This window comes from Augochlora pura, chromosome 2 (genome assembly GCF_028453695.1).
Source record: "Augochlora pura isolate Apur16 chromosome 2, APUR_v2.2.1, whole genome shotgun sequence".
NCBI classification, from domain to species: domain Eukaryota; kingdom Metazoa; phylum Arthropoda; class Insecta; order Hymenoptera; family Halictidae; genus Augochlora; species Augochlora pura.
Window position 1 is genome coordinate 23,778,744 of NC_135773.1, and position 20,023 is coordinate 23,798,766.

Sequence of the window (20,023 nt, forward strand, 5' to 3'; positions counted from 1 at the left end):
CTACACAGGATAAATACTCGAAAATTTAGGGGAATCTCATTGGAAACACAATATGTATTTCTGTATCAAATTTTTGTACATTACCTTATAATACAGAGTTTATGAATAAGATAGTTATTGTACAGATGTCATCCACTTTTGTCAAAACAATAGCAAAGCAATACATATAAATTTAACTTTAAAATAATATGAAGCACTTTTTAAATATTGTCTATGGTGTTTAAGACTGCTTATCTATATTAATATTGACACTACCAGTGTAGTTTTATGTATAAATAAATGATACACATCGTTTTAAATACACACCATTAGTTTATGATGAAATTGAAATAATGTACGCCAATTTTCCTTCGATATTCTGTAATAAAATTATATATAAAAAAATTATCGTGGAAGTGTTTCATATTATAGTGTAATAAAAATACTCTGCCATTAGCTATAGGATATTTCATAAAGTTATATAAGATTAAACAAAGATAAAGAAATGTCATCTTTATTTAATTAATTTGGAGATATTTGTTGCGAGGATCATTCAAGGTACGAGTTTATAAAAATCTATAACTATCGTATATATTTCTAAATAAAAAAGTGATATTGATATTTTATTTGATGTATGTTATAAAAGATTTAAATAAATTTAAAACATTTGTAATTTAATCTTATATTGACTAGATTCATACGTACACCATTAATTTGAATTATGAGGTTTCTTTCTTAGTACAATTATAATCCTAAATAATACAAATCTATGAAATTATGAATTCACTCTGTATTACAAGGTTTTTACAAACGATTGTTGAAGAAATAATTTATGATTGCATAAATGCTGTGGTAAATTCTATCCTTCAATTATGACGGGCCGATTTTGAAGCAAAACTAATTTGTAAATTTTCAAAATTATATACGATTTCCTATAATCATTTTTAGTGTAATCTGAAAACGGAGACAAGAGACTATTGTAAAAAAATGTCCAGTGCTTTTTTTTGTGAATACAAGCTATCTAGTTATTCATTATTAAATATTTAACGAAATAAAACTTTAAAAAATACGTAATCAAACAATTACGTAATGTAGGAACTGTAATGTACTGTACTATTAATGGTATTAATAAGATTTAGGAATGAATCTTTTAATAGCTTGTTTAGTCGATTTATGTCATTAATGATTAATAGCTTATTAACAGAATTTTATATAAAAACAAGAAAGAATGTTGTTAATGAATCCTTAGCTAATTTTAATGTAAAACCTGGGGAGAGTTTTAATAGAATCAAAAGCAACCTAAACACAGTACATGGTAACTTCATGCAGGAAGTTATTTTAAAGATTATTGTATAAAATAAGATAATAATAATAATAATATTGCCATGTCATATTTTGGTATTTCATTTCATTTTTCTAAAGCAAAAAACATTTTTTGCTACTTATAAATAGAATTACGAAGCATATAGAAAATGTAACTACATATTTAAGTTATTAGTCTTCTCATTAATTACCTTATACTGCGTTTTTCTATATTACACTAAAAAACTTATTTTTGTGTAATCATTCATAGATTTATAAAGATTGTAAATAGGGTAAGATATCCGTACTTGTAATAAAATACGATAAAAATTTCAAACTTATCCTTTCGTTTATAGCATAAAATTAAAATCGTTTAATATCATTAATTTTTTATAAATTTATTTTTACAAAATAGTTTACTGTACCTTTATAAAATTGGTCTATTTCACATGGTTACATTTTCGTTTGTTTTATCTTCTCACATTATTTACTTGTTCAATTCTCATGTCAATTTCGTTGAGTAAAGATCTCGCAAAATTGTCAGCGCTAGCTTCCTTATTTAGGAAATCTGATACTAATTTGGATGATGGTTTACCACCTCCATGTGCTAAACATTCGTTTCGATATCGATCACCTGCTGTACGATTAAAAGGATCTGCTTGAAAGTAAGTTTGCCATATCCATGAGGCAATTGCTCGAGAAATTAAATAAGCATAATATTTTGCACCGTATCCAACTAAATGAGAAAATCTTAAGTGCCATGCCTGCAATAATTATTATATTTTATCAGTTTTTCGTATAATTTAAATATAAAATGAAATACATACTGTATTTTCAACGTAGGGAAGCCCATAGTATTTTCCTTGTATTTCTTTTAAGATGGCAATGGATGATTTTTCCAATTTTCCACTATGATAAACTTGATCCAACATACTATAACATACTTGATTTTGTAATTCGGAAGCACAAAATACGTTCTTAGACGCATGTAACTTCTCCAACAAAGCATTCGGTATTGGTTCTAAAGTTTGAAAATGTCGCGCGAACGTCGAGACCACCTTGAATGAATGCATAATTATTGGATATGTAGAAACCTACAGTTCAATTATAGTTGTGGCAATAACTTACTCTTGGGTCATTTGCAAAATATTCCATCAATATACTTGGAACCTCTGCAAAATCTGTACTGCATCTAGTACCAGTCACATGTTGATATTTTGTTCTGCCTAACATGGAGTGCAGTGCATGGCCCATTTCATGAAATAAGTTTTCTACGGAAGCAGGACTTAATAAACATGGATTAGACCATCTAGGTGCAGGTAATGACAGCATTAATACAGCTGTAGGAGTCTGAAAAGACGTACGTGTACATAAATCGAAAGCCTATTGAAACAATTGGTAGATATTAAGTGTTTCTCTTACTTGGTAAGATCCATCAGCTAATTCTCTTCCTCCTCTAATGGTGAAATGGCAATCTTGATTTGGTTTACCTTGCCGCTCGAAAAAGTCACAGTATATATAGCCTAATACCGAGTTGCTTTCATCTATTACAGCAAGTTTTTGTATATTATTGGCCCAAACTTCGCCCGACAAGACAGGCACGGACTCTAATCGAATACCATACAACGACTGAGTCAAAATATTTATTCCGTCCATACAAGCGCCAAGTGAAAAATATGGAGTAAATTCAGTGTTTGACATATTCAACCATGTCCTTTTTGCTTCTGCCGTGAAATAAGCAGTATCCCATTGCATTATTTTCTGAACAAAAAGTACCGAAATTTAGACAAATAGTTCGAAAAGAGCTGTGTAACATTTAGATAAATCTGTGAACACCTGCTTTGTACCAGACTCGGCATCTTTCATCGCTTGCATCTGTTGGAAATCTTGTGCAGCTTTGGGCTTTAGATTATCATTCAAAATATTAAGAAAATCGTATATTACTTCTGGTGTCTCTACTGTACTTCCCTTCACAGCCCTAAAAATTTGTTATTCAAGTATAAACAGGTCATAAGGCATACATTTTCATTTATAATTTATTAACCAGTATTTAAGGATTTACCTATGAGCATATGATGGAAATCCGCATAATCTAGCTAATTCATGCCTGGAGTTCAAAAGTTCTTGTAGAAGATATTCTTGATTTTTATCTGGATATAAAAATACACGATATGCAGCTTCCCTGATCAAGTTGTTGGTAGAGTCTACATAAAGTCCTTGTACTATTATTTGATTATTTTTTATTGTAAAACTGTGAAATGAGTTTGATAAAGTTCAATGCTTCAGAAATTATGGCCTTCCAAATAGTTTACTATATTACTTACTGTTCTCTTACACCAGGTGGAAGAGTACTAGCATCCACTGCCCGTGGATTGCCTGCACCTGCCATAAATTTTTGACCTACCTACATCATAAGAATACAAGGTATTTATATGAATTATTTAAAGATTAAATGAAGGTGCAATTTTTTTTTTAAATAATACATATCAAAATCGTTTACATACTTGTAATATGTAGTCATTTAACTGTACAACTGTTTCTCTTTTTGCTTCAGGTAAATGTATGCCACACTGTTCAAAATCAAAGAGAAATAGTTTAGCTACATGATTGTCCACGACAGATGTATCTTGGACATCTCCGCTATGTACAACTTGTTTTAAGGCATTGTACAGTTCTAGATGAGTATTTAACCTGATGAAATATTTAAATATTTACAGTGTCTCCCAATGAATTGTATCACTAAAAGAAAGTTTTTGAGTTTCTACCAAGTCAAACTTATTATCTTTTCTTAATACAAACAAATATATTTACTTTTCTACTATTCCACTAACAAATACGCAAGCATCTTCCGCAGCTCCGATATATTGTTCCTCTGGATGTGCAATTCTAATGAATTCTGCTAAATCAGCAACCTTACAGAGTGTGTCGGACAGGTCATCAAAAATTTCAACCATTTTACGTTTTCTATTTGGACTTGTGGCTTCAGCTATCAGTGTCTCTGTCTGAGACATAGCTTGATGTTTCAAAACAGTAAATCCTTGGGCAGTCTTCAATTCGGGTATACCAAATAGACCCTGTAACGATTAGATATCTTGAATAGTTAACTCTGTTAACATTCATTCTAATGTAGAAATGAGGAACTTACAGACTTCTTGTCGGATAATTCGAAACCATATTTATCTTTAGTAATGGAATTAAATGCTGTTGCAAGTGGAGACCATGTATTAACACCTCTGTGATTAACATATTTTATAAACTGTTTCTTCCACAGGTTCATCATTTTTTATACACCATTAAACCGATTTTACTAACAAGACAACAATAATTATTCTGAAAAAAGAATAAAGCACTTTACAGTGTTTGAATAATTACACATTTCGTACAATAATTTACGAATAACCTGGTACGACAATAAACAAGCATGAAATTAAGTTATAAACTATCTCATTCTTTTTCATCGCTTCCGTTATCGCTGATTCAAATACTATTTCAAATACTTGTACCTACAAAATGATAGAAATGAAATACTGTTTCAGAAACGCAACGAATTTATATTATATTTTAGTAGGCCGAAATATTATTGTATGTACATATGTACTACATATACAATTTCGACCGCCTTGTATTCATACTAATTCATTACTACTAGTTACTATATTACATTGTACCTCTACCTTTCGTATGCAAACAATTTGGCTCTTCTCTCTAATTATGATGGCAGCACTATCACATATTATGTGGGACTATTCTCGACCGTGGTTCAGTGCGCACACTCGGAAATAACTGGACACGAGAGTTGGAGTGTGAAGCAGGCTTTATTTGATCTTAATGCGTGGGCGGTTGCAGGAAGAATGAGAAAGTTTTTTCTATCTGGGCACCCACGTCGACGGCGCTTTTGTCTTAGGCGTAGAGTACAACTAACTTAACCTAAGGGCTTAAAACTAACTATACTAATGACTAGTTATATTTTACTCTAACCTAGTTACATTTATCTTAACCTAGTTATTCTAGATGGCGCGTCGAGCCTACCGCTACATCACTCCCCTCCGAGTGGGTTAACTATATCTAACTTAACACACGAATTTAATTTTTTTATTTACATATGTCTTCGGCGCTTCACTAGGCATAGAATCTGGGTCGTTTTCGAAAAACGCCGGTTTCAACCTTTCGGTTGATATTTTTGTCTCTCTGCCTTTGAACAAAATTTCGTAGACTTGGTCCGAAATTCTGTTCAAAACCTTGAACGGACCCTCATAAGGAGCCTCGAAGGGTTTTTTGGTGGAATCGACTCGAACAAATACATGTGTACAGTCGTGCAGCGCCTTGTGTATAAATGTTTTAGTTTTTGTGTGATGTACTGCTGGTGTAGGTTTTATGTGTTTGATATGTTGTCTGTATTTCTCTAAGAATATTCGTGGCTGTATGGATGTTTCTTCGTTTGTAAAGAATTCTCCAGGCAGTCTTAGGCTTGTGCCATACAGCATCTCAGCTGCGGAAGCCCCTATATCTTCTTTGTAGCTGGCCCGGAGTCCCAACAACACCGTAGGGAGAATTTCTACCCAATTCGAGCTCTGATGGCATCTAATGGCTGCTTTTAGCGAACGATGCCACCTTTCTATCATCCCATTGCTTTGGGGATGATAGGCTGTGGTTCGCGTTTTACTGGACCCTACCAGTCGGGTCAATGCCTCAAATAGTTGAGACTCGAATTGGGCTCCTTGATCGGTTGTGATCGTTGCTGGAGCTCCGAACCTAGCTATCCAGCCCGAATAAAGGGCTGCAGCTACCTTCTCAGCCGAGCATTCTTTTAATGGCACCGCTTCAGGCCACCTAGAGAATCTGTCTATTGCTGTCAGACAGTATCGGTAACCATCAATTGGAGGTAATGGTCCGATTAGGTCCACATGTATGTGCTCGAATCTTACCTTGGGTACCTCGATGTTCTGACAGGTCGGCCTGTTGTGACGGTGCACTTTTTGCTTCTGGCACGCAAGGCACGTGCGACACCACTCGGTTATATTTTTATTCATTTGTGGCCAGACGAAATTTTTCGCTATCATCTTCTTAGTTACTTTGCCACTAGGATGAGATAACCCGTGTACATTATGAAATACTTTTCTCCTTAGAGACAACGGCAAATATGGCCTTACATTATTTTTTACTATGTCTCCGTATAGGTATTTATCTGAACTGTCCAAAAATATTTTTTGGAAGTTCCACCTGTTGGAGCCTTGTGTGATTAATGTTGCCAGCTCTTGGTCTTCCGCTTGCGCTGCCATTAGCTCATCTGTTGAGATAATGACAGGCATTTCTATAGACTGCAGTCTGGAGAAAGCATCAGCCACACCATTGTCTGTGCCTTTCACATACTTAATTTGGGTGGTAAATTGGCTGATGTAATCCAGCTGCCTAGTCTGTCGCGGACTGGCTTTGTCAGCTTTTTGGAGAAATGCATATGTCAACGGTTTGTGGTCCGTATATATATACACTTCTCTGCCTTCCACAAGATGTCTGAAGAATCTGAGACTCTTGTAGATGGCTAAAAGCTCTCTGTCGTACACGCTGTATTTCGTCTGGGCTTTTTCTAACTTACGCGAGAAAAATCCGAGTGGTTCCCACGTACCTCTGTGTTGCTGTTCCAACACCGCTCCAAGTGCAACGTCTGATGCGTCGGTTCGGAGAGCCAATTTGGCATTTTCTCGAGGGTGGTGGAGAAGCGTTACCGCGGCTATTTGCCTTTTCGTTTCCTCGAATGCTTGAACCGACGCATCGTCCCAACAGACCGGCCTCTGGTCCTTTTTCTTGGCTCCCCTGAGCTGTCCGTTCAAAGGGGCCAACCAGTCTGCGGCCCGGCGTAGAAATCTCCTATAGAAATTAACTATCCCTAGGAAACGCCGAAGATCTGCAATGGAACGAGGTTTATTATAATCTAAAATGGATTGCACCCGCTCTTGCAGCGGTGCAATGCCCTTACCACTAATCGTGTAACCTAAATATTTTACGCTGGGCTCTGCAAATTGGCATTTTGCCACATTAATGCAGAGCCCGTTTTCCCTTAATCTATCGAACAACATGCGCAGATGCCTGTCGTGTGTCTCCATATCCGGGGATGCCACTATTATATCGTCTACATAACAGTGGCAGAAATCTAGTCCCCGTAATATGGTGTCCATCTGCCTTTGGAAGGTCTGCGCGGCATTACACAATCCGAATGGCATCACCGTGAATTCGTAGAGTCCGAACGGCGTGATGACCGCCGTCTTTTCGATGTCCTCGGGAGCTACAGGCACCTGGTAATATGCCTTAGCCAAATCTATCACCGAGAACACCGTGCAGTCAGCAAATTGACTGGCCACGTCGTGGACGTGCGGCAACGGATATTTGTCCGGCACGGTGATGCCATTCAGACGGCGATAGTCTCCGCATGGTCTCCATTCCCCAGATTTTTTGGGTACCATGTGGAGAGGACTCGCCCACTGACTCTTAGACGGTCGGCAGATACCCTCTTTGAGCATCTGCTCAAACTCTGCCCGAGCCGTCTTGAGTTTCTCCGGAGGCAGGCGTCTCGCTCGCTCGGCAACCGGGGGTCCATTCGTCGTGATGTGGTGGTGTACGTTGATTTTGATGTTTTTCCTGGCGGCTGGTTTTGTCAAGTCTTTGTATTCTGTCAGGAGAGCTGTCTGTTTTATATTTACGTCTATTGTCCGTACAGATGGATCATCTGTCTTAGAGACTGTCGCGTTTGTGTGAAGTCTTGTGTTTCCGTCCAACAGTCGTTTAAAACGAAGATCTACTAATAAATTAAAAAAATGCAAGAAATCTGCACCAATTATCGGTTTGGAAATGTCTGCAACTACAAACCGCCAGGAAAAATCACGCCTGAGGCCTAGGTTTACCGCTATAATTTTTTCACCGTACGTATTAATCACCGCCCCGTTTGCCGCGTAAAGCTTGAAATCGCCTACCTTCGGGCGCCTACCTCCAAAGGCTTTCGGGACGACCGAGACATCTGCGCCTGTGTCAATAAGGAATGTGATGTTATTTCTAACATCCCTTACGCAGAGGCGATGCTTCCTTGGGGCGTCCTCGACCGCCTCGACTCGAGGTACGCTTTTTAGTTTTCCTGCCTCTGCTCTGTTGTCCCTGTCCATCGGCAGGGTTTCCTACATTTCCAGGACTCCTTCCCGAATTTATTATGAAAATAGCAGAGACCGTTTGCTGAGGCAGAACGGCTGCGACTCCTGGCCCGTCGCTGTTGCTGGTTCCCGCGGTGGTCGCGGCGTTGTCCGCTGGGGCTGCGTTGACGCTCGAGTCTGGACAACCGCGTATCCAGCCTGTCCAGCTTGTTAATGATGGCGGCCAGTCCGCCATCTTGTTCGTAGGAGCGCGTCCTTGGGGTCGTAATGGCGGCCACGTCCGCTCCCATCGACCTATCCATGGTTTTATCGGCGACCTTTGCCAACCGATCAACGCCGGCGTCGTCCACCACAGAGAGGATATCTTGGACGCGCGCTGGCAGCCTCTGCATCCAGAGCGTTTTAAGTGCGTTCTCTGTAACATTGGCTCCCGCCAAACGCACCATCTCCCTTAGGAGCTCGGATGGCTTCCTGTGACCGAGCTCCACGCCGCTAAATAATTGTTTCAATTGGGCCTCATCGGATTTAGCCAGCCTTTCGATGAGGGCCTGTTTAATATGGTCGTATGTGCTTCTTTCAGGGGGAGCCTCGACCACGTCCAGAACGACCTTCAACGTCTCCGGGTCGAGGCTGCGGGTCACCGCGGAGCTTTTTACAGCGTCTGCCCTTACGTTATATGCTGCGAATTCCCGCTCCAGCACGGTGAACCATAACCGCGGTTCTTCCCTCCAGAAGGGTGGTAGTTTTACCGCCCTAAACTCGCTTGCCTGGATCTCCATCCTCTTCTCCGCCGCCATGGCGTCCTTGGCGTCCTTGGCGTCCTTGGCGTCCATTTTTTTATCTCCTTTGTTCTTTTTTAATCGGAAAGAAACGACGAGTTTGTACACTTCCCGTTCGCGCACTTCTTTTTTAAAAACAGAATTCCCGGGTTTCGGCACCAATGTGGGACTATTCTCGACCGTGGTTCAGTGCGCACACTCGGAAATAACTGGACACGAGAGTTGGAGTGTGAAGCAGGCTTTATTTGATCTTAATGCGTGGGCGGTTGCAGGAAGAATGAGAAAGTTTTTTCTATCTGGGCACCCACGTCGACGGCGCTTTTGTCTTAGGCGTAGAGTACAACTAACTTAACCTAAGGGCTTAAAACTAACTATACTAATGACTAGTTATATTTTACTCTAACCTAGTTACATTTATCTTAACCTAGTTATTCTAGATGGCGCGTCGAGCCTACCGCTACAATTATTGTAGTAGCGAGAATAGGAATAAAGAATTGCTTTGCTCCGATTGGCCGATGACTCAACGATGAGATACAATTCGCTGTTTTCTCTCTTTTTCTTTGACCGTGAGTACAGCATTGTTTCAACAGTAAATCGCCAACCAATCGGAAGAAAGAAAATTTCTATATCAACTTTCGCTAAGGGATCGAGCTGCTATCTGGTGGTGTGCAGAAGTAGGATCCATTACTTTATTTTACGCATTGAAATTATGCGACAATACAGAGAGAATGCCGCGGTATAAAAGTCGAAGCGTGGTTCTGCTTCCGACGGTACGATGGCATTACTGTGATTTTAGCCGCAGTCTACCGCTTCAACAATTGTCAACCTTTCATTGAAATGGAATTAGAACAAAATTGGAAGTGCAAAATGTATAAGATCTTCGAGATAATCCTATTTTTGTAACGAAGACGAATTCGAATGTACCAGCAAGATCTCTTTGTCTTTCTGACGTTGAAATTTGCCCGAGTATGAAAATCATCGGTCGCCAGTAAAAAGTCGTTCGTTGTAGCGTTAAAAAGGAACAGGAAAATTTCGAAGTTAAACATTAAACGCCAATGGTGAGGATTTGATCGAGAGTTTAAACAATTGTATTTGATTCCGGCTTAATTAGGCAGAGATAATTGTTGTTTTCGCGGCGATTACGCGTGATAATACATTATGGAGTGGAAGGGGTATGGATATCTATACAAGGATATGTCTCGTACCGTCACCCACATATTAAGTATCTGTCAACATTTTGTATTGCCTGTGAGGAACGGCGTAATTTAAGTGCAAAGTAAAAGTTATTGAAATCCGTTCTTTTTATCGAGGATATTAATGAAAAGTACAGTAAACACTTTCGGATAATTCAGTAGAATTTCTTCCTCTGTTGTATTTTGTAAATTTGTATATACAACAAAGGACAGAGACTAAAGTAATTAATTACTTGTATATTTCTTATAGTCTGATTCTGTGATCAGTGGTAATTTATTCGCTGCTGCTAAACAATTAGCAGATAGTGAAATCCAGCTCCTGAAAGTTATACAAAATTCCAAGAAAGCAAACAAGAAAAATAATACAAATACAATGTCATCTGGAAAAAGTGCCAAAAAGTCAGGGAAAACGTCTAATGTAAGTATAAATTTTAACGTAAATAACTAAGAAGAAAATATTTAATGATATTATAGTTAATCTCTTAAATAACACAGAGGTTAAGTATACAGACTGACCGTGTAGAATAGCTATGTTAATCATTTCTGCTTTACACAGGTTTGCCCATCTATAGCTTTGATGACAGCCAAGAAGCAGGCAGTGCAAAGACAAATGTTGCAGGGAAAGAATATCAATAAAAACAATAATAATATTATTTTTGTACGCGATATATATCAAAAAGCTATAGATGCTTACGTTGTAAAAAGAAAGGAAACTGGACTGGTATTCGATCGGTCCATGGTGGAACACAAGTGTCTGTGGGATCCAAATTATCCAGAATGTCCTGCTAGAATGATGACCATTTTACAAAGATGCGAAGAATTAGATTTAATAAATAGATGCAAGCTGATTCCTTCAAGGGAAGCTACAGAAAGTGAAATACTTACAAAACATAATAAAAAAAGCCTTGAGATTTTGAAGACCACAGATGGATGTAAAGATGTACAGAATTTAGAATTATTATCATCCAAGTATGATGCAGTTTATGTACATCCTGTATGTAATTATTTCTAGAATGTGAAATAAGTTACCTTGGCATGTCAATTTTAATACTACAACTGTTTTACATTTTCTAGACTACCTACAAATTATCTCTGTTAGCTGTGGGCTCAACAATAAACTTAATAGAAAGCATTTGCAAAGGAGAAATTCAAAATGGAATGGCTATTATTAGGTAACCGAATTTTGTAATTCATGTTTAAATAAAAAATTAATTATCGCTCTTTTTAGACCACCTGGACATCATGCTATGAAGTCAGAATATTGTGGATATTGCTTCTTTAACAATGTTGCAATTGCTGCTGAAAAAGCTTTGACTAATAATTGGGCCAATAAAATTTTAATTGTTGACTGGGATGTACATCATGGGCAAGCAACTCAGCAGATGTTTTATAACGATCCACGGTGTGCTATTACTTTTATAAGTAGCATAAATTGTCTATTTACGTTCTTCCTTCTTTACATATAAATTTCTTAACAGAGTTGTTTACTTCTCCATTCATCGTTACGAACATGGTGAATTTTGGCCAAATCTCAGAGAATCTGATTTTCACTTTGTCGGGGATGATTTAGGTCAAGGATATAATTTTAATGTACCACTCAATAAAGTTGGCATGACTAATGCTGATTACTTGGCCATATTTCAACAAGTCTTGCTACCAATGGCTTATGAGGTAAATAGTATACTTCACGGAGACACGCTTTGTCATGGATGAGTACCGAAACTTTCATCGCTAAGTTAGAGATTTTCTCGTAATTTGTACATAAAATATATAAATTTAATCGTTGTAGTTTCAACCAGATCTCGTAATAGTGTCAGCTGGTTATGATGCAGCCTTGGGCTGTCCAGAGGTAAATGAGTACAAGTTATTAATTTATTTTTTTATCCTAGTTTAATCCAGATTTTGTCATTGTTTCGGCTGGGTTTGATTCAGCGATTGGAGATGAAAAGGTTAACGATTTTTTTTCACTTTTATATATTTCCTAATTTAATTTTTACTTATGTGCCTTCAATAGATTACACGTACTTAACATTTAAATTTATTTATTATTACATTAAGGGCGAGATGTTGGTGACTCCTGCATTTTATGCTCATTTAACATCATCTCTAATGAGTCTAGCTTCTGGAAAAGTTGCCGTTGTATTAGAGGTATAGAAAATATTTTAAATTTTCTATGTTAATAATGATTTAGATATTCTGTTACACGTATTATTTTTTATAGGGTGGTTACTATTTAAAGTCACTGGCTGAAAGTGCAGCACTGACCTTGCGTGCTTTATTAGGCGATCCGTGTCCTACAATAGAAAATCTTGAATTGCCTTCATTAAGGTAAACCTTTAATATTTATTTATACAATAAGAATTAATAAAATTCATTTCTATGTATTTTGTATTATTTACAGCATACGCGATTCGATTTTAAATACAATTTATGCACACAAACCATATTGGAAATGTTACCAATATCAAGATACATACAGTATTAATAATACAACGAATAATAAGGAACAAAATATTAATCAGTATCTACCTGTAGTTACATTCAAGTAAAAAATTTAAACATTGTTAATAATAAATTAATTTTATTATTATATTCAATTACATACAATGTTTCCATTGTAGAGGAACTGAAGAGAGGCCAGACATGTATGAAACTTCTGACTGTTATCCAGTTCACAGTAAAGAGGTTCTTGAGATGCTTGATTCAAAATTAAATACTCTCATACACTGTAAGCATCCATATATTAATAATTATGATCTATAGTCCATATATCAATATTTTAAAGATTGATTCTTTCACCTCTCGAAAATAAATAATAATTGTTCTCTTTTAGTTACTAATTTAAACAAATCTCCGAATAAAGTGTGCATTGTTTATGATGAAAGAATGCTAAAGCATTACGACACAAGCGATAAAACTCATCCGGAAAAACCGAGTCGTATTAGTGGTATCTATAAACGATTACAGGAGTACAATATTCTTGATCGATGCTACGTGCAGCAGGTACGTTAACTAGTATTATTAATAAAGTTTTATTCGAAGTATTAATAATGATTTTTTAAAAGGGGCGAAGTGCAACGATAGAAGAATTATCATTGGTTCATTCGAATGATCATATAGAAAGAATAAAGGGAACTGCAAATGCAGAAGTCAAAGATTTAAACAAAATAGTGTCATCGTTCAATTCAGTCTATTTACATCCTGAAACTTGGATAAGTGCCAGTGTATCTACTGGATCATTGTTACAAGCGGTTAGTAGTGTGTTAAATGGGGAGAGTCAGTCTGGTGTTGCTATTGTAAGGCCACCAGGGCATCACGCGGAAGATGACATGCCATGTGGTTTCTGCATTTTTAATAATATTGCTGTAGCAGCTAAATATGCCATAGAATGTCATCATTTAAAAAGGTACTTATAATTGTATCGATATATTTTTAATTTTTATTAGCTACAAAATAATCTTTTTACGTTATAATTTTTAGAGTATTAATAGTGGATTGGGATGTGCACCATGGCAATGGAACTCAATCTATTTTCGAGGAAGATCCAAGAGTTCTTTATATATCCGTTCATCGATATGATAATGGTAGTTTCTTTCCAAATTCGAAAAATGCTAATTACACCAATGTTGGCTGCGGAGCTGGAGAGGGATTTAATGTCAATATACCATGGAATAAAGTTAGTATCTGCAAATTTATATAAGATAATCTAATTCATTATTAGATATTAATTCGTATGAATTATATATAGAAAGGAATGGGCGACGCTGAATATATAGCAGCATTTCAACAAGTTGTAATGCCAATTGCATATCAATTTAATCCAGAACTAGTTTTAGTGTCTGCAGGTTTTGATGCCTGCATTGGTGACCCTCTGGGAGGTATACAAAATGATTGATGAATATTGACATAAAACATGTTTACTACTACCATATAAAAAATATTTATTCTATACTTTCTCTATCCAGGGTGCCTTGTAAGTCCAGAAATGTATGGTCATTTAACTCATTGGTTATCATCGTTAGCTAATGGTCGCGTAATTCTTAGTCTCGAAGGAGGTTACAACATCAACTCGATTTCACATGCAATGGCGCTTTGTACTAAAACCTTGCTTGGCGATCCTTTACCGATGCTAGAAAGTGATCTAATCCCGTGTTCTAGCGCTGTTAATTCCATAAACAATGTTTTAAAAACACAGAAACAATATTGGTCGAATTTGATATTTAATGTTTCTTTGCCAAGAAAATACGTGCTACCAAAAGCTAAATTGAAACACGCTAAATCAAGCGAACAAATGAAAGCCGTGGATGAGCCTTGCAAACAATCAGAATCTAAGATAGCATTGGAGAAAATAGAAAGTGAAAAGTTGGCATTGAGACTTTCAATTGATAAAAATGCTGTGACAGATGAGGAGATATTAAAATTACAGAACGAGGTTGAGAACATCAAAATAAAAAATTCATCTGACGACGATATGCTAAAAGCCATTGAGAGAGCACACAATAAATCGAAGAATATGCAGACTATTAATACTTGTGAAGATAAAGGTAAATGAAAAAAAATTAGAAACATTATTATAGAAGAAGTAATGACACCTATGATTTTATAGTTCTCGAATGTGAAAGGCAATGTGTAAATAATTCTGAGAAGGGAACATTTTCTGACAAAAATTGTGACAACTCTAATCCGGGTAGTAGTAGTGAACCTAATGAAGGAGCTGTTGGTCAAGCTAGTGGTGTCACAAAGTTATGCGACTATTTATCCGAGAATTTGGCAGTAAGTAACATAATTTCTTGTTTCAATTGATAGTAATATGTATTAATTATGTTCTAATTTTGTAGGCATTAATGGCTGGAGACATGTTCACTGTAATTCCTTTAAAGAACTGTCCACACTTGGATAGTGTCAAAGATGTTCCAGCTTCGGGAATCGATATACATTCGCCTTGTGCAGAATGTGATAGTACTGCTGAAAATTGGATTTGCTTGCAATGTTACACTGTACATTGTGCACGTACCGTTAATCAGCACGGTCTTCTACACGGCGATGAATTAAACCATCCATTGACATTAAGTTTTAGTGATTTATCAGTATGGTGTTACAGGTGTGAGGCATATATAGATAATCCAGTAAGTTTCAACATATACATATATACAAATATTTATTAGGTGAAAGAACTTAATATTTTATGGATTATTATAATTTATAAATTTCTGAATTATTTTGTAGCGATTATTTGCTGCTCGTAATGCTGTACATCAAAGTAAATTTAATGAGGAACTACCGTGGACGTATAACGAGAACTGAAGTGCAAACATGCATTTGACAAATCTGACACCAGTACTATATATATAAATTTTCTAATATTTATAAATATTATAAAATAGAAATATTTACAGTTTCTCTATTTGTTATTTACTTATTTTATTTTTCAGCTTGTTTGCTTCTTGTTAAGTTACAATTATAATTTCTGTTCAGGAATTCATCAAGCAATAGAATTGGTTTATAAAATCAATGGTGTAAGAATAATGCTACCAATATCTTTTACTCCGTTATGAGTAAATAACAAATAGTAAGCGTGTAAACTTTATTTTTCAGATAATCAAACTATTCGTAATTTAATTTTAGGCTTCCTTAAAACTACTATTTGCAAGCAACATATTTTACTAAACTAAAATGGAGAATTGCAATATCTTCATATTCTATTTTTCTATGTAGGATGATTAGGTCAATGATAATCAATCAAATTGTAGATTAAAAGGCAGAAAATAATTTTAATTTTATGCAATTATAAGCTGTCCTTGATAAATGTAACTATTGATACTATTAAACATTATTTGTACATAGAGTAGCTTTATTTATTAAAATTTTTCTTTATTTATCTATATATCTTAGATCGGTGATCTCAAAGAATTAATAATTTACAAGAATATTTGTAAAAGATAGAAATATTTTACCACTTTTCTTATTTTGTATTCTATTGTTGTAAGAAATATATCGATCTTAACAAATAACTTGTGAAAATTGATTTTATTTTGTATATCTAATGAATTGTTGTTATAATGAATAATCAAATTAAAAACGTATACTTTTTTGTTTATTATGCTTTACATATTCAATTTTTACTAAAACTAATTGAAATTGTTGAAATGCACTAAATACGTCGTACATAATTTCACTAAATGTGTGCTTAGAAATTGTGTTTATATTCGTTAAATGTATAATAACGTTAGAAATTTTTGAGAGTGGTAATTTCTCGACCGTAACATGCGGTTGAAATTTTTTTACAATATGGTAGTTAAACAGTTTCGTCTTATTTTGGATAGAAATAAATTCTTCCATATCAGTGCCGGGAAGAGCATAATAAAATCTATATGGTATCCTTTTTACAACATATTTCTGTTCACAATCGCGGATCTTTAAGGCAATAATATTATATACATCATTTATAGATTTTGAACCTTGCTCATAAAGATGGAAATCTTTAACTAATTTATACTTATGGTTCCCACTGCTTGTATAAGTTTTCTTAGTGTTTCTCAAATGTAAAAGTGCAGTTGGCAAGGAATAAGTATTCGATGTAAATAGATGTATGTGAGTAAGCTCTGGTTTAGCTTTCAATTCGTTGGCTAAATGAGATGCCATAGGTAAAACTCCACCTTGGTGAGCAAACCCGTAGAAAAATGCTAACGCGATATTGCATATGAACCAACACAATTGCAATTTAGTGAGCTTCTTTTTTGTTGGAAAGTTACTGTCGTGCGCATTATTCTCGGCAACTTTTGCAACGGTATCAACACCTGAAATTTGATTTAAATTTGGCGCATACAAGAAAACCAAAGGTAGAAACGTCGGTATTATAAATCGAGGTTCTTGATGTGGGAAAATAGACAGCATTACGATGGGTATAATAAAAGATGCAGTCATCAAACCAACAACGCTTTGTATACGCGGCAAATCCAACCAGCGAGCTTTCAAGCCACTGCAAGTAATTACCGTTAATAATTTTACATATTAACAATTTAAAGTAATAATGATTATATTGATAAATCGTTCATTCACCTGTGTAACATTTTGCCAAATGTAAAGAGACCAATAACTCCGAGAACATTAAATAAAAGAGGAACGTTTACTATGAAATGCACATAATACGGGTGCAATCCATGACTTTGTAGATTTTTGCTGTTCGAATTGTACTTGAAGAAATTGAGCGGTGTAACTACAATATTATCCATACTAATACTAAGACTACCTATCTCTGCCATAGTTAAATAACCGAAATAAAAGCTATCGACTAGAATAAAAAAGATGGCTACGGGTATTCCGCATGCTACGAAAGTGAACATTCGAATATGAAAATCTCCAAAGCCTACACTCTTTGAGCCTAGACCTCTTTGCAACCAAAAAAATATAGGGGGAAATGCAAATGCGATGAATGTTGGTCTATTAAATATACCAACTACCGTGATTGTTGCAATTTTGAAGCAATGATTTAGAGAATGTGGGGGTAGTGTAGCTTTAAGCTTATAATATTTTACTCTGTCCACTCCAGTTTGTGCTTTGTTATATTTGTCTGAGAGATAGTCGCTTTGAATAACTACCTGCAATAATAAATATTTGTTGTATTACATTTCTTATGACTATATGAAAATGGCAAGGTAACTGTATTTTAAGTCTCAAGGTAATAAGTTACAACAATTAGATACATTCTAACAATTAGAAAATTAGAATGTGCCTAATGATTTCCCTATGTCTGTAAAAGTACTGTACACGTAATTATATTTACTTGATTACGTATTTAAAACAGAATTATACCTTTTCCGAATATACCATACAGTATGATGCATAGTACAGTAACAAAGCTGTCAATACCAATTCAACAGTGTTCGATAATGTACGTGTCGCATAAATAAGCATAACATAGGAACTGGCATAAGCGATCAGTCTTATTTTATAATTTTGCCCATACATGTAGCATATTTTGTATAGACAATAGTCCGATACAAAGGATAAGCCGCACATCAGTAGACGTGGAAATAATACAAGAAAGTATGGTGTCTTTAATGATACGCCAAAGTAAAAACGTGTATACTGTGATACTCTTGTTAAGATCGAATATGGTATACCAACAGTAATTTGCGGTATTAAAGCTGTTCTTATGGGAAATGTGGAATTGAATTCCCATGGTTTATGAACATCGATATCAAAATAATCCCCTGAAAGATTTAAATAGTTCTATGTTACACGACTGCTCCATTATAACGGCGACAAAAGTTTATGACACTGGCGGTGTCATAGTAGAGTAATTTCAATTCCTACTCACAAATTGTATTCTAGGGTACGACATACACGACATCATTTCTATTGATAATTAATAAATAATAACTCACCAGAGACAACCTCGATGGATTGAAAATATTCGTCCGGGTGGATGTATCCCGTTTGAGGAATTAGCGTCAAAACAATTCTTAAAGCCGCTAAAAGCCAATACGGACCGATCTTCCTTGTTATTGGAACGGCAGGCTTATAATCGTCTATCGACCTGCGATATTCATTTTTTGAGTTCATTTTCACGCGCGAGTAATCTGAATAAACAATGGGCTTTCTATTCCCTTGACTTTTTGTTAGATCTAGTTAAGTTAGGTTACGAAAGCTGACGATGGAATGCTCGTAAATTGACGTCTTTTTAGTTTTAACCAAACGATACATTTAACCATATTGTGGCCGTTTCATTGTCAATATCAAATTTTACACAAAATATAATACTAGACTAGATGTAAATACTGTGACGGCACATTGGAAAGCGATGAACCACTTGCAACCGATGAGCACTGATATTTTCAGATGGTTAAGTCAACGTGACAGTCACGGATCAGGTATCGGTGTAGATTGGACAGCGTATCGCGTGTTCTAAAACACCGACATTACCGATACATGGTACAGTATCGACCGTCAGTGTGTCTCTGCTTCACCGTCTGTCACTACATTATCATCGAACGATAAACTGAAAAGTACGGTTCGCTGCGGAAAACAATGTTGAGAATAATTTACTTTGCAATTTCAATGCCACATTAAAATAAAATGTATTATCAGCCCTGTTGTTCCAACATCTCGGTAACCGCATGTTTCTTGTTCTTACAAATATTATAGAAGCTGCTGTCAATTTCGATAATTTCTTCGCTCGGAACTGCATTATCAGCCCTGAAAGGAAGATCTTTCGCAAGGAAAAAAATCCCGATTTCCGATCTAATCGACGTTTCCGATTAGAAGTGTCAACGTGCAACGCACGTGCGCCATTTCGTTCGAGATTCCTACGCAATTTACCGGTCGACCTTGAATGGGCTCACCAGCCGTAATATTCGCAGCTTTGGTATCAAAGGGTCGAGGACGGGTCGCGCAACATCAGGAAGATGGCGGTCCGTAGGATCGTTTGTCGACCGTAAAGTTGTTAACGCTGACGTCTGTCATCGGTGGTTACGTACGTACGAGATCCAGGAGGAACCGCGGCCAGAAAATCAATCCGGAACGTCATGCCGTCGTGTGTATCAACATTGGAAAATCAATGGTAAACCGTGACGTAGGAGTCCCGCCTCGGGACGGACCAATCAGCTGCCGGTCTGGTGTCCCCACCGGGGGC

The 20,023-nt window shown here is 36.1% G+C and overlaps 3 protein-coding genes across 11 annotated transcripts; 1 reads left to right on the plus strand and 2 right to left on the minus strand.

Moving 5' to 3' along the window:
• Positions 1–258: 258 nt before the first annotated feature.
• Positions 259–18,903, minus strand: LOC144475689 (mitochondrial intermediate peptidase). Of its 7 annotated transcripts, none has more exons than XM_078191885.1 (14): positions 18,777–18,896; positions 11,275–11,397; positions 11,084–11,171; positions 4,427–4,611; positions 4,093–4,355; positions 3,786–3,972; positions 3,606–3,685; positions 3,344–3,532; positions 3,118–3,259; positions 2,704–3,042; positions 2,410–2,631; positions 2,109–2,339; positions 1,707–2,045; positions 259–358 (listed from the first exon to the last, which is right to left on the minus strand). In XM_078191885.1, the coding sequence occupies exons 4-13, from the start codon at positions 4,559–4,561 to the stop codon at positions 1,752–1,754; spliced, it is 2,082 nt and encodes a 693-aa protein (XP_078048011.1). In that variant the 5' UTR covers positions 4,562–4,611; positions 11,084–11,171; positions 11,275–11,397; positions 18,777–18,896; the 3' UTR covers positions 259–358; positions 1,707–1,751. The 7 variants fall into 7 exon arrangements, with proteins under 7 accessions (XP_078048011.1, XP_078048002.1, XP_078047955.1 ...); XM_078191876.1 differs by lacking the exon at positions 259–358 and adding an exon at positions 795–933; XM_078191829.1 differs by lacking the exon at positions 259–358 and having other exon boundaries at positions 1,580–2,045.
• Positions 9,979–15,755, plus strand: Hdac6 (histone deacetylase 6). Of its 3 annotated transcripts, none has more exons than XM_078191784.1 (19): positions 9,979–10,254; positions 10,640–10,807; positions 10,946–11,383; positions 11,464–11,561; positions 11,618–11,791; positions 11,868–12,060; positions 12,179–12,238; positions 12,448–12,537; positions 12,611–12,717; positions 12,791–12,934; positions 13,011–13,117; positions 13,223–13,392; positions 13,455–13,795; positions 13,870–14,065; positions 14,138–14,267; positions 14,355–14,933; positions 14,996–15,162; positions 15,228–15,515; positions 15,616–15,755. In XM_078191784.1, exons 1-19 carry the CDS (start codon positions 10,252–10,254, stop codon positions 15,691–15,693), a joined length of 3,531 nt encoding a protein of 1,176 aa, XP_078047910.1. In that variant the 5' UTR covers positions 9,979–10,251; the 3' UTR covers positions 15,694–15,755. The 3 variants fall into 3 exon arrangements, with proteins under 3 accessions (XP_078047910.1, XP_078047920.1, XP_078047928.1); XM_078191794.1 differs by lacking the exon at positions 12,179–12,238 and adding an exon at positions 12,279–12,338; XM_078191802.1 differs by lacking the exon at positions 9,979–10,254 and adding an exon at positions 10,284–10,520.
• Pig-z (phosphatidylinositol glycan anchor biosynthesis class Z) lies at positions 16,456–19,978 on the minus strand. The gene is made up of 4 exons (XM_078191896.1): positions 18,777–19,978; positions 18,202–18,602; positions 17,449–17,987; positions 16,456–17,368 (listed from the first exon to the last, which is right to left on the minus strand). Exons 1-4 carry the CDS (start codon positions 18,952–18,954, stop codon positions 16,462–16,464), a joined length of 2,025 nt encoding a protein of 674 aa, XP_078048022.1. The 5' UTR covers positions 18,955–19,978; the 3' UTR covers positions 16,456–16,461.
• Between the last annotated feature and the right edge of the window lie 45 nt (positions 19,979–20,023).

What these genes read in the sequence shown, in the direction of transcription:
- LOC144475689 (XM_078191885.1), bottom strand. Translation starts at nt 4,561, where the DNA reads ATGATGAACCTGTGGAAGAAACAGTTTATAAAATATGTTAATCACAGA. An exon ending in CCGAGTCTGGTACAAAGCAG is followed by an intron (nt 3,043 to 3,117) that starts GTGTTCACAGAT and finishes CTTTTTGTTCAG; the next exon opens with AAAATAATGCAATGGGATAC. An exon ending in ATTTTGCAAATGACCCAAGA is followed by an intron (nt 2,340 to 2,409) that starts GTAAGTTATTGC and finishes CATTCATTCAAG; the next exon opens with GTGGTCTCGACGTTCGCGCG.
- Hdac6 (XM_078191784.1), top strand. An exon ending in ATGTTTTATAACGATCCACG is followed by an intron (nt 11,792 to 11,867) that starts GTGTGCTATTAC and finishes ATTTCTTAACAG; the next exon opens with AGTTGTTTACTTCTCCATTC. An exon ending in GAATGTCATCATTTAAAAAG is followed by an intron (nt 13,796 to 13,869) that starts GTACTTATAATT and finishes TATAATTTTTAG; the next exon opens with AGTATTAATAGTGGATTGGG.
- Pig-z (XM_078191896.1), bottom strand. Translation starts at nt 18,954, where the DNA reads ATGAACTCAAAAAATGAATATCGCAGGTCGATAGACGATTATAAGCCT. An exon ending in ATCCATCGAGGTTGTCTCTG is followed by an intron (nt 18,603 to 18,776) that starts GTGAGTTATTAT and finishes TAAATCTTTCAG; the next exon opens with GGGATTATTTTGATATCGAT. An exon ending in GTATGGTATATTCGGAAAAG is followed by an intron (nt 17,988 to 18,201) that starts GTATAATTCTGT and finishes TTATTATTGCAG; the next exon opens with GTAGTTATTCAAAGCGACTA.